Source organism: Leucopleurus acutus (assembly GCF_964270905.1).
Source record: "Leucopleurus acutus genome assembly, chromosome: 16".
Classification (NCBI taxonomy): Eukaryota; Metazoa; Chordata; class Mammalia; order Artiodactyla; family Delphinidae; genus Leucopleurus; species Leucopleurus acutus.
Window position 1 is genome coordinate 4,566,242 of NC_139158.1, and position 14,478 is coordinate 4,580,719.

Here is a 14,478-nt window from a genome sequence, read left to right on the forward strand (position 1 = left end):
AGACGGTTTCAGAAAACCACAAAAGGGAAGAACTGTGAGTGATGCTCCCCGCGTTCCCTGGGGTTAGAGAATCTGGGGCTCTATCTTTTGACAAGGGCAAACTCACAAGAACAGAAAAACCTAGGGTCCTTCCCTAGCTGGGGGCTGGGGGCCTGGTTCCTGGGGGTCTCAAAGATCTGGGCCAGGAAACAGGCCTGTGGCATCCCAGCAGATGAGAGCTTCAGGGTTAAGTATTACTAGCCATCAGCTTATGAGCTTTGGAGTTGGAGAGTGTCGGGGGCCAGGAACTGACGCCACAGCCCAGGGGAAGCAGGGAGGAGAGCACTTGAGCCCGTGTGATCAGGAATCTGATGGGGTCCTTGAGGAAGATATATGTTGGGGTCACTTGCAGCTGAACTCCACCAAGACGGTGGATGGGAAGTCCACCTTCCTGCATATCCTTGCCAAATCGCTGAGCCAGCACTTCCCGGAACTCCTGGGCTTTGCTCAGGACCTGCCCACCGTGCCCCTGGCTGCCAAAGGTAGGCTGGGTGGATGGGTAGGGAGGCAGAGGCACCACTGTCCTGGGCTGAGAGGGCAGCCCCACGAGGCTCTGTTGCCTACCCTACAGTGAACCAACGGGCCCTGACCAGTGACCTGGCTGACCTCCACGGCACCATCAGTGAGATACAGGCCGCCTGCCAGAGCATGTCCCCCACCAGCGAGGACAAGTTTGCCGTGGTCATGGCGGTATCCTGTCCCAGTGCCGCAGTGGACCCTAGGCCGGGGGGGGGTGGCGGTCAGGTAGAGCTGGCTGTAGCTCCAGTGACCAGCAGAGATTCTGGGCAGAGGCTGCTCTGGGTCCAGGGGTTCTGGAAGGGGGTCCGCCTTAGGTCATTTAGAATCTAAGTGCTTATGTGAGGTCTGTGTGTAACTGAGAAGGAGCTCTTTTTTTTTTTTTTTTTTTTTTTGCGGTACACGGGCCTCTCACTGTTGTGGCCTCTCCTGTTGTGGAGCACAGGCTCCGGACACGCAGGCCCAGCGGCCATGGCTCACAGGCCCAGCCGCTCCGCGGCATGTGGGATCTTGCCGGACCGGGGCCCGAACCCGCGTGCCCTGCATTGGCAGGTGGACTCTCAACCACTGCGCCACCAGGGAAGCCCAAGGAGCTCTTCTGATTGGCTACATCGCCCCCTCTGTCCTCGGGGGTGGCAGAGTCCAGGCTTAAGTCACAAGATACAGGGAGAGTCTTGTCAGACTTGGCAGGCCTGGCCAGCCAAAGGCAGTCAGGAGAGGGGACTATTCCGACTGAGCACAGACAGTGACAAATGCTATAGAAAAAGAGAGAGACAGAGAGAGGGGGCCACTCTTAGTGGATGGTTGGGGAAGAGAGGGTGGTGGCATCTGAGCAGAGCCAGGAGGGAAGAGAGAGCTGCCCCACAGAGAGAGGAGCAAGTGAAAGGCCTAAGGCTGGACTGGACGTGGCAGGTGTCAGGACGAGCTTGGAGGGCAGTGGGCAAAGGGACGGGAGCCTCTGACCAGGGCATGGTGCCCAGGTGAGCAAAGGGCCTGGGGTAGACTGGAGTGGTCGCTGTTTGGGTCACTGCCCGAGGACCTGCCCCAGGGACCTGGGGCAGTTTCCTTAACAGAGGCCCAACAGTCCTTCCTGGAGACAGCCCAGCCGGTGCTGCGGGCGCTGGACGGGCTGCAGCGGGAGGCCATGGAGCAGCTGGGCAAGGCGCTGGCTTTCTTCGGCGAGGATTCCAAAGCCACTACTTCCGAGGCCTTTTTCGGCATCTTCGCGGAGTTCATGAGCAAGTTCGAGGTGAGCCACGGTGGGAGGCCCTGAGGAGAGGGCAGGGCCGTAGGTCCAACGAGGGGGTTCCTCTGTGAAGCCCGGGGCGGGAAAGGGCCCCTAGTGAGTGACACGCTCCCCCAGTGGGGCGGAGCCAGTAGGTCTCTGCCCCGGCGAGGGAGGGGGTGGGGGGAGACGACGCAGGGAGGGGGCGGTCCCGGGACCACTGACCAACCCCCGTCCCCACGTGCTCCTCCCTCCCCAGCGAGCGCTCGGCGACCTGCAGGCTGGGGAGGGCACACGCAGCTCTGGGATGGTTTCGCCCCTCTCCTGGTGACGGCGGCGGCCTCGCGTCCTCGGCGGCCCGAGCGCGGAGCGGACGCCGCCCGCGTGGCTCGGAGCGTCCCGGGTGCGGGAGTGGGGCCCAGCCACGCGCGCATCTCCAGCTAGCTCAGCCGTCGAGCTCCGGCCGCCCTCGAAGGTGCGGAGACCCCTTCTTGGGGCCGATCCCGGGGCTCCGAGGGTTGGGAGCGCGGGGACGGAGCCGGCACGCCGACTGCCCGGGACGCGTGAACCACCCGCCGCCAGGTCCCGGCGGCTTCCCGCGCCTTGTCCACTCCCCCTTCTCCGCCCCACCCCCGACCCCTCCCCGCTCCCGGGCCTTCCAGCAAGGGCTGGCGGTGCACGCCCTCAGGACCTCGGGGTCCCGGGGAGGGGCCGCTGCCACCAGCCGGTGGATTCCGAGATGGCTGCGGCACTAGGGCGGCGTCTTGGCCAGAGGGTGCCCGGCCCCAAGGAAGGCCGTCTGAACCTCTCCTGAGCCTGCTCCGAGTGTGCCCGGGGGACGCCCTCGCGGAGCACGGACCCCGCAGACCTTAGACTGTGGAGAAGGAGGCAGACGCCCTTGAACATGCCACACCAGTGCGCACGATAAGGCCTGGAGGTCTCTCACCCAGCCCAGGGCCTCCTGGGCTGCTTGGACGAAGGCAGGCAGGAGGGAAGAAGAGCCCCAAGTACAGGGACCTGGGGGAGGGGGGTGGGTGCGCACCTAGCCTGGGTCTTGGAAGCCAGAAGAAACCTCAGCTGGCTGCAGAGGAGAGAAGGCTGGATTGGAGAAGGCAGGAGAGAAGCTGGGCAGAGAAACAGGAAAGCATTAGGAAGACTATATCAGACTGCAGAATTGAAGTTTTCACCCAGCAGACAAACTGAAATCCAGTTTAGAAGTGGTCCCTTGGAAGTGGGGAGTCTGGGAGTGGGAGGGGGGAGGTCGCGGTAGGGCAGAGAGAGCAGAGAGATGCTCAGGTGACGGGTGAGCAGGACTTGGTGGCCGGCTGCCAGGTTTCTCGCCTGGGTGGGTGGCGATGATGATGTTCCCTGGAACAGGCCATGTGAGCAGAGCAGGCTTAGAGGCAGTAACACCACCTGGGACATATTTGGGATCTCGGAGTCTGTTTTACATGTGTGTCTGGAGCCCCTGGTGAGGATTGGGGATAGAGGAGGGAGCTACCTGGATGCTGGGAGCAGAGGGACGCTGGGAGCAGAGGGATGCTGGGGGCATCCTTTCCTTTCTTTGTTTCATCCTTTCCATTCTCCAATCGACAAATCCTGGATCAGGCAGCTTCCTGTTACCTCTTCCCTTAACTTTCTTCCACAGAAGTCTGAAATGGACTTTAGAAACCATCTTCTGGCTTTTTTTCCCTCCACTATGATTGAATGGCTCGTGTTGCCCCTGGACAGTATTCGGGACCCATCCAGTTCTACCCGGTCTCCCACAGGCCCCTTGTGGAGGCCATGTATGTTCTTCCTTTGTGCCCTGCTCACAGCCACCATATAAAAATATCTAAACCAAATTGTGTAATTCAGGTGGGGGAAGTGAACCCAGATTTGGCTAGTGGAGGGCATTTCTCCCCAGCAGCTCAAGCCGGATAATTTCCATAACTTCCCAAAGCCTTCGTCTCTGAGAAACATGTCAAAAGGTCCATTAAAATCCTGGCATGAGATCCGGAGAGACTGTAGACTCCACCAGGCTATGAATAGGCATGACCCTCCAGGCCCAGGTGTCCTGTATGGCATTTTCCCGCAAATTAGAAACACACACCCTCTTCAGGTAGATCCAGCCCCACGCCAGGGGACTCAGGTTGGCAAGCCAGTCGCTAGCTGGGTTTCCTCCCTATAATGCCTTGTAACTGTTACCTATCTCCCACACAGTGCTGTGTAACAAACTGTCCCAAAACTCAGTGACTTAGAACGGCAGCCACTACTGCTCTTGAGTCCATGGGTCCTGCTGGGCAGTTCTGACCCGAGCTGGGCTCAGTGGACTCACCTGGGTGTCTGTAGTCTTCTGTGGGTCAGCTGGGCAGCTTTGCTAGTCATGCAGGGCTCTTGCCATGTCTGGGGCCTTGGTTGGGACAGCTGAGATGGCTTCATGTGGTCTCTCATCCTCCAGCCAAACAGCCAGGACAGTTCACATGGTAAGTCAGGGGCCTAAGAGAGCAAGCAGAGTCACAGAAGACCCCTGGAAGCCTAACCTCAGAACTGTCACACCATCCCTTCCGCCACAGTGTATTGTCAAAGCAAGTGACAAGTCCAGCCCAGATTCTAGGAGAGGGGAAATAGGCTCCCCTCTTGATGAGAGATGCTGCAGAACTACCTGGCAGAGGGTGTGGATTCAGGGTCAGGTAGAGAGTCAGGGCCATGGTTGCCATCAGTGTACCACGTACCTCCGTGGCCAGGCACCCTGGTGCACATCCCAACCTCCTTCAAATCCTCAGTGGCCCCGGTCCTCGCTGGACCCAGCACCGCGCTGATTACTCATCTTCGTGTGTCCTGCAGGTGCCATGCTTTTCATTCTCTCTTACTTAGGCACCCATGAGTTACCTGAGTTCTCTCCAGATACACTAAGTCCAGGGGCACAGTGGTCTGTGCCCGTGCCTGCACCTGCCTAGCAACCAGTCTCCCTTCTGCTGGGGAAAGCTCCCTGTTTTTCCTTTGGGAAATTATCCCTCCTCTGCTCCCAGGCCTTGGAGTGTTGCTGATTGGATTAAGGATGATCTTGTGACTCTGGTTGGGTGGCTCAGAGTCAATTCAAGACTCAAGTTTGAAGTGTTTGGAAAAGGAGGCTCCTTACTTCTGGATGAATTGTTGAGTGTAACGAGGGTGGAATCCTGGAAGGAGCTGCCAGGACTACCACGTGGAGGGCACCTGCCTGGGTGTAAAACCAATACAGAAGAAAAGGAGAGAAGACCACTCCATCCATCTCTTGTCCCTGGATCCAGCTGTGCCTGAAGCAGACATCCCAATGTTTCAGTTTCCAAGCCAACAGATTCTGCCACCACGTGTGAATGTTTTTAATTTCTTTTAATTTTTTGGCTTAGGCTGGTTTGAATGGGTTTCTGTCACTTGCAATATTAAGAGGGTTGACTAACATACTCATCAACAGATCGTTATAGATGTTCAGTCTTTTAACATTCTCAGTGCATTCTCTTCATTCATAAATGCAATCGCCAATACTATTTGACTGCCTACCATGTGCCAGCCACAATGCTGGGTGCAGATAACCTTACGGGTCAGCCTCTCTGAGTTTCGTTTCCCAGGGTTCTATTTCATGGTGATCTACACCCAAGTCAGTTCGAAACCCTATATGTGAGCCAATATGTGCGCCATACCCTCCGCCCCTTTCCTCACCAAATGACAGGGTGTGACAAGCAGGAATGTATTTCTCTCTCAATGATACTAATAAAATAGCCTAGCCCAATTACACACCGCCTTTCCTAACAATCCGTTAATGTTTACTAGGTAGTGTGCTCCATGTTTTTACATATTTCATTTTACTTTCACAGTAACCCTCTCAGGTAGGTTTTGTTATCTCCTTTTTACAAATAAAAAGTCTAAAACTCAGGAGGGTTATGTGACTTGCTTGATGGAAAATCAAGTCTGTCTAAATCCAAAGCCCATCCTCTTAGTGGAAATATCTTCTTTGTTTTGCTTAACATGATTTTTAAAAACATCTATCAGCATTCCAGGGGCCACAGATTCTGGTGACTTCGACATAAAGAAAGCCTTTACCTCTTTTCTCACCCCCTTCTATTCCTCCCTGTGTTAATCTGCTTAGGCTACCATAACAAAAGGGGCTTAAACAACAGGAATTTATTCCCTCACAGCCCTGGAGGCTGGAAGTCCAAGATCAATGTGTCAGCAGGTTGGGTTCCTCCTGAGGCTGCTCTCCTTGGCTTACAGACGGCCGCTTCTTGCTGTGTCCTCACGTGGCCTTTTCTCTGTGCATCACTGGCGTCTCTTCTCGTAATGACACCAGTCCTATTGGCTTACAGCCCCATCCTTATGACATCATTTAACCTTAAATACCTCCTCAAAGACCCCATCTCCAAATGCCGTCACCTTCTGAGGTACTGGGGCCTAGGATTTCCGCATATGAATTTGGGGAGGGGGACACAATTCAGCTCATACCACCTTCTTACCAGGTGCCAAGGATATAATAGTGCTAGTTCCAAGGAGGCCTCAGAGATCTCTGGATTCAGCTGACGTTCCAAAGAGAAAGGCTTCAATCAAGCGGGATTTACTCACCTTCTCCCCCCCGCATCTGCAAACTTCTATGTACTTGCCCTCATCTTCATCCCATGATGTTCAGGCATTGCTCTCAACTCCAATTCGGAGCTAATTCTTTGTCCCATATCCCCGCCTCCCCAAGCTCCCAGGGGTCCCAACGCACCTGTGACCACAAGTCATTTTCCACTGGCTCTTTCCCCTTCACCAATAAACATCCCTCTTCCTGCAACCCTCAAAGAACAGTCTAGACCCCAGTGGCTCATGCCCTCTCACTCCCTCCTTTAGACCAAATTTTTCAGAGCTGTTGTCTACACTTGCTGCCTCTGCCTCCTCACCATCCACTCACCTCTCAGCACACAGCAGCCTGGCTTTCTCTCCTGTCACTCCCCTGAACCTGCTGTTGTCCTGACAGGAAACCACAGGAAGCTCTAGTTGTCCTTATCTTCATTGACCTTTATTTAAGCAGCGCTGGGCACTGTTTGCCCTCCCTCCACAAATTCTCACACACCCAGGCTTCAGCTAGTAGATGTCTACTCACTGATAACCCATTCATCAGCCTGATTTCCCATTGGCCCATCTTGCATACAGCAAGGTTCCGTAATTGCCTATTAAATCAAACAAATAACACAAAGGTGAGGGTGACCAAGCTGCTCAAGAAAATGAATGGCTCCTTTCTATGAAACAGTTTGGCCACATGTATCCAAAGCCCTAATGCAAGGGTTGCGGACGGAATGCCCACGGAGGCTGGACGAGGAATGCAGGCTTGTGAAGAGGGTGGTGTAAGAAGACAGCTACACAGGACCAAGGATGACAGGTAACTGACACGGAGGGACAGGGAGAGAGAGTAGGGAGGGCTGGAGAGCGGATGCCCTGTCTGCGGGGGCCCCGCTGCACCCTCTAGTGAGTGGGCCTCCATGTGAGAAGGCACGCCCTGGGATGCCTGATCTCAGGCTTTCGCAAAGGAAGCTAGAAATCCAGATTTCTATTTCAAATGTCCTAACGAAATGTTGGCAACCAATTCAAAACTTTAAGGAAGATGATCAATTATGAGCCAAAGAAAACGTTTCTGTGAGCCAGATGGAGCCCAGCTGTGAGTTTGCAGCCCCTGAAATGAAGCATGTCTGCCAGTTGACTCATTCGGGCTATCCTGGGGTATAGTGGTGTACCCCCTAAAAAGGGATTCGATTCACTTTTAGATGTTAGCAAGGGAGCTGTGTTTGAAGCTAGTTGGCCGTTCTGGTTTCTGGATGGAAAGATGCTGATTACCTTATTTTGAAGATGCTCTTTGTTTTAGGAAATTCACCCAGACGCTGGTGAGTCACAGGCAGGCAGGACCCACGCAGTGTTCTGCGGGGAAACCGTGACGTCACCAGGAAACCGAGTGCTAGGCATAGACCACTGGCTTAAGGGTCTGTTGGTTGTGCAAATTAGCAAAATCTTTCTCTTGATGGTGCCCTAAAAGGGAGGGAAAATATTTTCTCTAAAGAGACGTTAACTTGATTCCTGATGTCCCCGGCACTGAATAAAAGCACTGATGGTGTGTTCTCGGACCACGTGGGGTCAGTGGGGGGTTTCCGCAGAAGGAAATGGATGACCCCAATGTCCAACATCTAGGAGCTGGAAGGGCTGGAGGTTGCGGAAGAGGAGAGTCCTCGAGGGAGGAGCTGGGAGCTCCCGCACTAGCGGGAGGTAAGCTGGGCCCTGGGGGGAGAGACCCTGATGTGGGATTAGAGCATCAACCTGGAAGCACTGCCCTCCCCCTCTGAGCTTTAGGCAGACATCATCATGTGACCTTATTTGTGTTGGCAGGACTTGTATGTGTTAGGAGGGAATTGATGCGGGAAACACAAATAGCTTGGGCAGAAGTAGTGGCTCTGAGTGCAAAAGCTGGGCCGAGGTGTCAGGCCGCTACCAGAACAGATTTCCAGCACATGGCCACATCCTTCAGGGATTCCCCCAGAAGCTCCTTGAGGAGGGGAACCCCAGGAGAAAGACCAGACTTCCTGCTGGTTTGAGCCATTTCATCTGTTTTGCCGTTTCTAAGCGTCTGTTATCAGCCATTGAATCTACTTCGTGAGAAAGTTATCCTCAGGTCGTCAGGGTTTTTAAGCAATCATTAATCCTGATTGGTGAAGGCACCTGCAGAAAGTTTTTCTCTTCAAATTTCATATTATTCATAAGTGTATATGTGCATGTGTGTGTCTATACACACATAGTCCTTCTGAGAAATCATAGACTCAGACATAATGCGCAGAAATAAATCTCAGATCTAACCTCATACCCATTCAGAGATTTACATTTTCACAACAAACTTACATGCTAAAAGAAACAAGAAGAGAAAAAGGAATACGATTTCATGTCATTATGTTACACAGCAAACTGAAATGTGTACAGAAGGTTTGGATGACGCTTACTTAGAACTGAAACTCTATCTCATAAGCTCAAGAAAAGAGTGAAAAGAAGTTACAAATCTCTTAGGTATGACTATGTCATTATGAGCCAACAAGCCATGATTTTTTAGCAAAAAAAAGTAGTTCGCAAAGCCTAGTCTGTGTGTTCCAATAAAGATACACACATACTATATCCAAAATGGAGGGAGAGATGAAAAGAAGACAGCTTTTTCAAAATATTTGGGTACTTCCAGTGTTTAACTTTCTACTGCTCTGATAAAAGATCGTTTTATGCATTTGTTTCTAAGAATGAAAAGTGGTTGTGTGCTCTGAACCTTTTTCACTTATGAAAGAAAAAAAGGAAGTGACAGGACCCCAGTCATTGCTAAAATACACAGGTATATGCTGTATGTAAATATTTACACAATTTGGCAACATCTCACTATACAAATCAATTTGTTTTGCGACGGTTGCCTATAAGTGGTCCCAGATATTAAGTAGTCTGATATTTTTACACTCATCAGTAGGTAGAAGTATTTGAAATACAAAATACTTGCAGTTTTCATAAGTTACATATTAGTTACCCCAAACCATCTAAGAATCCCAAAAATAAATTAGAAGATTTACACCTGTATCAAGAATATAGAGCCGTTTCTCGTTTGCTCAAGAAATTATCGCAAAAAAAAGAAATTCATCGCAAAATCTTGATTAGCCTTTCCTTACACTAAGCACCAAGTGATATTTCTGAAAAATGCTGTGTAAATGGACACTAATAACGCTGGTTCAGGAGCTGAATTACTGAGTCGGAAGGGATCGCCGGTATAGGAGACATTTTTTTGTCAGCTTCTTTTCCTGCTTGGTGGAAAACTCCATCCTGGGAAACAATCAGGCCCATTGTCCCCTAGCTGTAGAGCTTCTGCCTACTGAAAGGCTGGCAGCTGAGTTCTTGTGTTTCCCTGGGGCTCCCAAAGTTTCCACCCCTGCAGAATTCTTATCTTCACATCCTGAATTGTGATCCTGTCTTGCTTCTTGCGCCTTCTTTCTGGGATCATTTTCATTCTTCCTCAAGTACATTTTTTACTTTAGAATTTTGTTTGTAGTGAGGGTCTGTTGGTAGTAAATTCTTTCAGTTTTTGCATCTGAAAATATCTTTGTAACTACCCACGTTCTTGAAAGACAGTTTTAGTGAATATACAGTTCCGGGTTGACAGTTATATTTTCTCATCAATTTGAATTCCACTGGTTTCTGACTTCCATTTTTTATGTTGAGAAGTCAGCAGTAAGTCTAATAAGCATTCTGTTGTAAAAGGTAGGTGTATTCATTTACTAGGACTGCTGTAACAAACTACCACAAACTGGGTGCCTTAAAATAACAGAAGTGTACTCTCTCACAGTTTGGAAGACCAGAGGTCCAAACTCACGTCAGCAGCATTGCCTCCCTTCTAGCCTCTGGTGGTCATTAGGTTACCAGCAATCCTTGGCATTCCCTGGCTTATAGATGCCCCACTCTATCCTCCACCATCATGTGGTGTTTTCCCTGCCTGTCAGTGTCTTCACATGATAGGGTATGTGTGTGTGTGTGTGTGTGTGTGTGTGTGTGTGTCTGCATCTCTGTGTTCTCTTATAAGAACACCAGTTATTGCATTAGGACCCACCCTAATCCAACATGACCTCACCTTAACTAATTACATCTGCAAAGATCTTATTTCCAAATAATGTCACACTCTGTGGTTCCAGGTGGACAAGAATTTGCAGTAGGGGAGGGAGCATTATTTGCCCCAGTACAGTAGGTTATGTCTTCACCATAAATATATCAGATACACAGAAAAGGCTCTGTGCTTGATTTCAAAGCTTTCTCATTGCTCTTGACATTCTTCTGTGTCTAGAAAGATATTTCATTCTCTTTTATTTATTTGTTTTTAATTTAAAAATTTTTATACAGTGTTTAAAGTTTACTTTCCATTTACAATTATTACAAAATATTGGCTATATTCCCCATGTTGTTCAATAGATCCCTGAGCCTATCTTACACCCAATAGTTTGGACCTCCCACTCCCCTACCTCTATATTGTCCCTCACCTCCTCTCCCCACTGGTAACCACTAGTTTGTTCTCTATATCTGTGAGTCTGCTTCTTTTTTTGTTATATTCACTAGTTTGCTGGGGTTTTTAGATTCCTTATATAAGTGATATCATACAGTGTTTGTCTTTATCTGTCTGGCTTTTTTTTTTTTTTTTTTTTTTGCCATGCCACACAGTTTGTGGGATCTTAGTTCCTCGACCAGGGATTGAACCTGGACACTGGCAGTGAAAGTGCTGAGTCCTAACCACTGGACCACCAGGGAATTCCCTGTCTGACTTATTTCACTTAGCATAATGTCCTCCAAGTCCATCCATGTTGCTGCAAATGGCAAAATTTCATTCTTTTTCATGGCTGAGTAGTATTCCATTGTGTATATATGACACATCTTCTTTGTTCATTCATCTGTTGATGGACACTTAGGTTGCTTCCATATCTTGGCAATTGTAAATAATGCTTCTGTGAACACTGGGGTGCATGTGTCTTTTTGAATTAGTGTTTTTTTTTTTCTGATATATGCCCAGGAGTGGAATTGCTGGGTCATATGGTAGTTCTATTTTTAGTTTTTTGAGAAACCTCCATATTGTTTTCCACAGTGGCTGCAGCAATTTACATACTCACAGTGTTAGGGGGTTCCCATTTCTCCCCTTCCTCTCCAACATTTGTTATTTGTGTTTTGTTTGATGATAGCCATTCTGATATGTGTGAGGTGATATCTAACTGTGGTTTTGATTTGTATTTCCCTGATGATTAACAATGTTGAACATCTTTTCATGTGACTGTTGGCTATCTGCATTTCCTCTTTGGGAAAATGTCTGTTCAGTTCTTCTGCCTATTTTTAAATTGGGTTGCTTGTTTTGTTTGTTTGTTTTTAAGATTTTTTTGATGTGGACCATTTTTAAAGTCTTTATTGAATTTGTTACAGTATTGCTTCTATTTCACATTTTTTTGGGTTTTCTGGCCATGAGACATGTGGGATCTTAGCTCCCCGACCAGGAATCAAACCCACACTCCCTGCATTAGAAGGCAACATCTTAACCACTGGACCACCAGGGAAGTTCCTGGTTGCTTGTTTTTTTGATGTTGAGTTGTATGAGCTGTTTATGTATGTTGGATATTAATCCCTTATCAGTCATATCATTTGCAAATATTTTCTCCCATTCAGTAGGTTGTTTTTTGTTTTGTTTTGTCAATGGTTTCATTTGCTGTGGAAAAGATTTTAAGTTTAATTAGGTCCCACTTGCTTATTTTTTATTTTATTTCCTTTTCTTTTGGAGATGGATCTGGAAAAATATTGCTGTGATTTATGTCGAAGAATGTTCTGCCTACGTTTTCCTCTAGGAGTTTTATACTATCCAGTCTTACATTTAGGTCTTTAATACATTTTGAGTTTAGTTTTGTATATGGTGTTAGAGAATGTTCTAATTTACTTCTTTCACATGTAGCTGTCCGATTTTCCCAGCACTACTTACTGAAGAGACTGTCTTTTCTCCATTGTATATTCTTGCCTCCTTTGTCGTAGATTAATTGGCCATAGGTGGTGGGTTTATTTCTGGTCTCTCTATCCTGTTCCGTTGATCTATTTTTCTATTTTTGTGCCACTACCATACTGTTTTGATTACTGTAGCTTTATAGTATAGTGTGAAGCCAGCACAGCATCACTCTGCTTCATTCTGTGGGTTAAGGTAAGTCACAGGCCCAGCCCAGACTCTGAGTGGGAGAGACTACACATGCACATGCATACCAGGTGGCATGGCTCATGGGGGTTACCACACATGGACACCATCCTTGGCAGGCTATTGTGAAGCAAAGAGGTGGAGAGCCTCTTTCTCTACCCCTTCCCCAGATTTTGCTCCTTCAATGCAACCTCAGAGCAAAATGTCTAGAACCCCAATTACAGACTCCAGTGGTCCAGCTGTCCCAGGCCCTCAACCTAGACCTTCCAACATGATGACAAGGCTGTTCCAATACCAGCCAAGTCCCACTCACTCTTCACATATAGGGAGTCCCCTCATGGGCTCACAGGATTGTCTGGAGCTGGACTTCCATTGCTTCCCCTCCAGACTTCCCAGACAAGTCTATATTTACTGACACCGCAATTCAGACATTGTTCAAATCCTCCCGCATCTTGCCCCATAATCAGCAAGACTCTACAACTCCAAATCTCCCCTGGGAATTGGGGAATCATTGTGGGGAGGCCCCCCTACTCGACACCACATCTGCTCTGAGCTTCAGCTCTAGAGTTTGGACTTATAGGTGACTTCCCCCCCTTATTTTTACCTTTTTATATTTTCAAATTTCCTATAATGAGCATGGACTCCTTTTTACTACAAAAAGGATATTAAAATACATTTAAGAAGAGAATTCCCTGGGGGGTCCACTGGTTGGGACTGCCAAGGGCACGGGTTTGGTCCCTGGTCAGGGAACTAGGATCCCACAAGCCTTGTGACATGGCCAGGCAAAAAAAAAGAAAACAACTTTAAGAAGTACCATGGAAAGATAATGTTCAGGAAGAGTTAATGATGTGGAAGAATGGTTATAATTTTTAATTATTCAAAAACAAGGTGCAATTTTACATTTTACTATATATACATATATATAGTACATTTAAAAAAATAAATTTATTTATTTTATTTATTTATTTTTGGCTGTGTTGGGTCTTTGTTGCTGCATGCGGGCTTTCTCTAGTTGCGTCAAGTGGGGGCTGCTCTTCATTGCGGTGGGCTTCTCATTGCGCTGGCTTCTCTTGTTGCGGAGCACGAGCTCTAGGCCCGTGGGCTTCAGTAGTTGCAGCTTGCGGGCTCTAGAGCACAGGCTCAGTAGTTGTGGCACACATGTCCAGTTGCTCCGCGGCATGTGGGATCTTCCCGGACCAGAGCTCAAACCTGTGTCCCCTGCATTGGCAGGAAGATCCTTAACCACTGCGCCACCAGGGCAGCCCCTAGTACATATTTTTTAAATGACAGGACAAAATACACGTTGGCAGCTACTTACCATGAAGTGAATGAAGCTTAAGCTCCAGGGCCCCTCACTTGCACAGGCTGCTTTGAAGACCCTGGGAGGGGCTCTAACTATGCATTCCCAGGGTCAAAAGTGAGATATTTGAACCACAATTGGTTAAGATCACTGACTCCACTCTACCCGCCCCCGCGCCTTCTAAGTGTTCATGGAGAGACCCCAGGCATTTTTGTGGTCTGGCTAAGGGGAAGTTGCATAGGGGACATATTCAGTTTAGGTTTAGTGGGACACATTTAGAGGACCCACAATCCTGTACACATCCAGTTATGTGACTGCTAGCTGTCCCGGTGTCTGAATGGCTTCCGGGAATACCTGTGCCAATTCACCTGGGGCAGGTGTAAGGCCAGAGGTCAGATCATCATACAGACACGTTCCGTAGCACGTGTCAAAGGTTGGGCTCTTTGGAGGCAGATATTGAGATAGAGCCTGTGGTGCAAGAAGCTTACTGAGGATCAAAGCCTGGGAGGGGAAGGAGTGAGAACGTGAACTGCAACACAGCCTTAGCCGACCAGGTGGAAGCTCTGGAGCGAGGTTTGTCCACGGGGGTGTCCTGTGAGCTGAGGGGCAGGGCCTTTATGCTCAGTGGCTGGGTATGGCTGCCCTGGGAAGGGCATGACCTGGGATGAAGCAGCTCCCAGTGCATGGACAGACTGA

At 49.0% G+C, this 14,478-nt stretch overlaps 1 protein-coding gene across 5 annotated transcripts in view; it reads left to right on the top strand.

Moving 5' to 3' along the window:
• Window positions 1-2,111, top strand: part of GRID2IP (Grid2 interacting protein) — a gene marked incomplete at both ends in the record, with an annotated part of 33,669 nt that extends 31,558 nt beyond the window's left edge. For all 5 annotated transcript variants that reach the window (XM_082857364.1, XM_082857360.1, XM_082857363.1 and 2 more), the window contains 4 exons: window positions 392-521; window positions 611-729; window positions 1,640-1,804; window positions 2,040-2,111. In XM_082857364.1, the coding sequence (XP_082713490.1) occupies window positions 392-521; window positions 611-729; window positions 1,640-1,804; window positions 2,040-2,111 (486 nt within the window). The remainder of the gene's footprint in view (window positions 1-391; window positions 522-610; window positions 730-1,639; window positions 1,805-2,039) is intronic.
• Window positions 2,112-14,478: the final 12,367 nt, after the last annotated feature.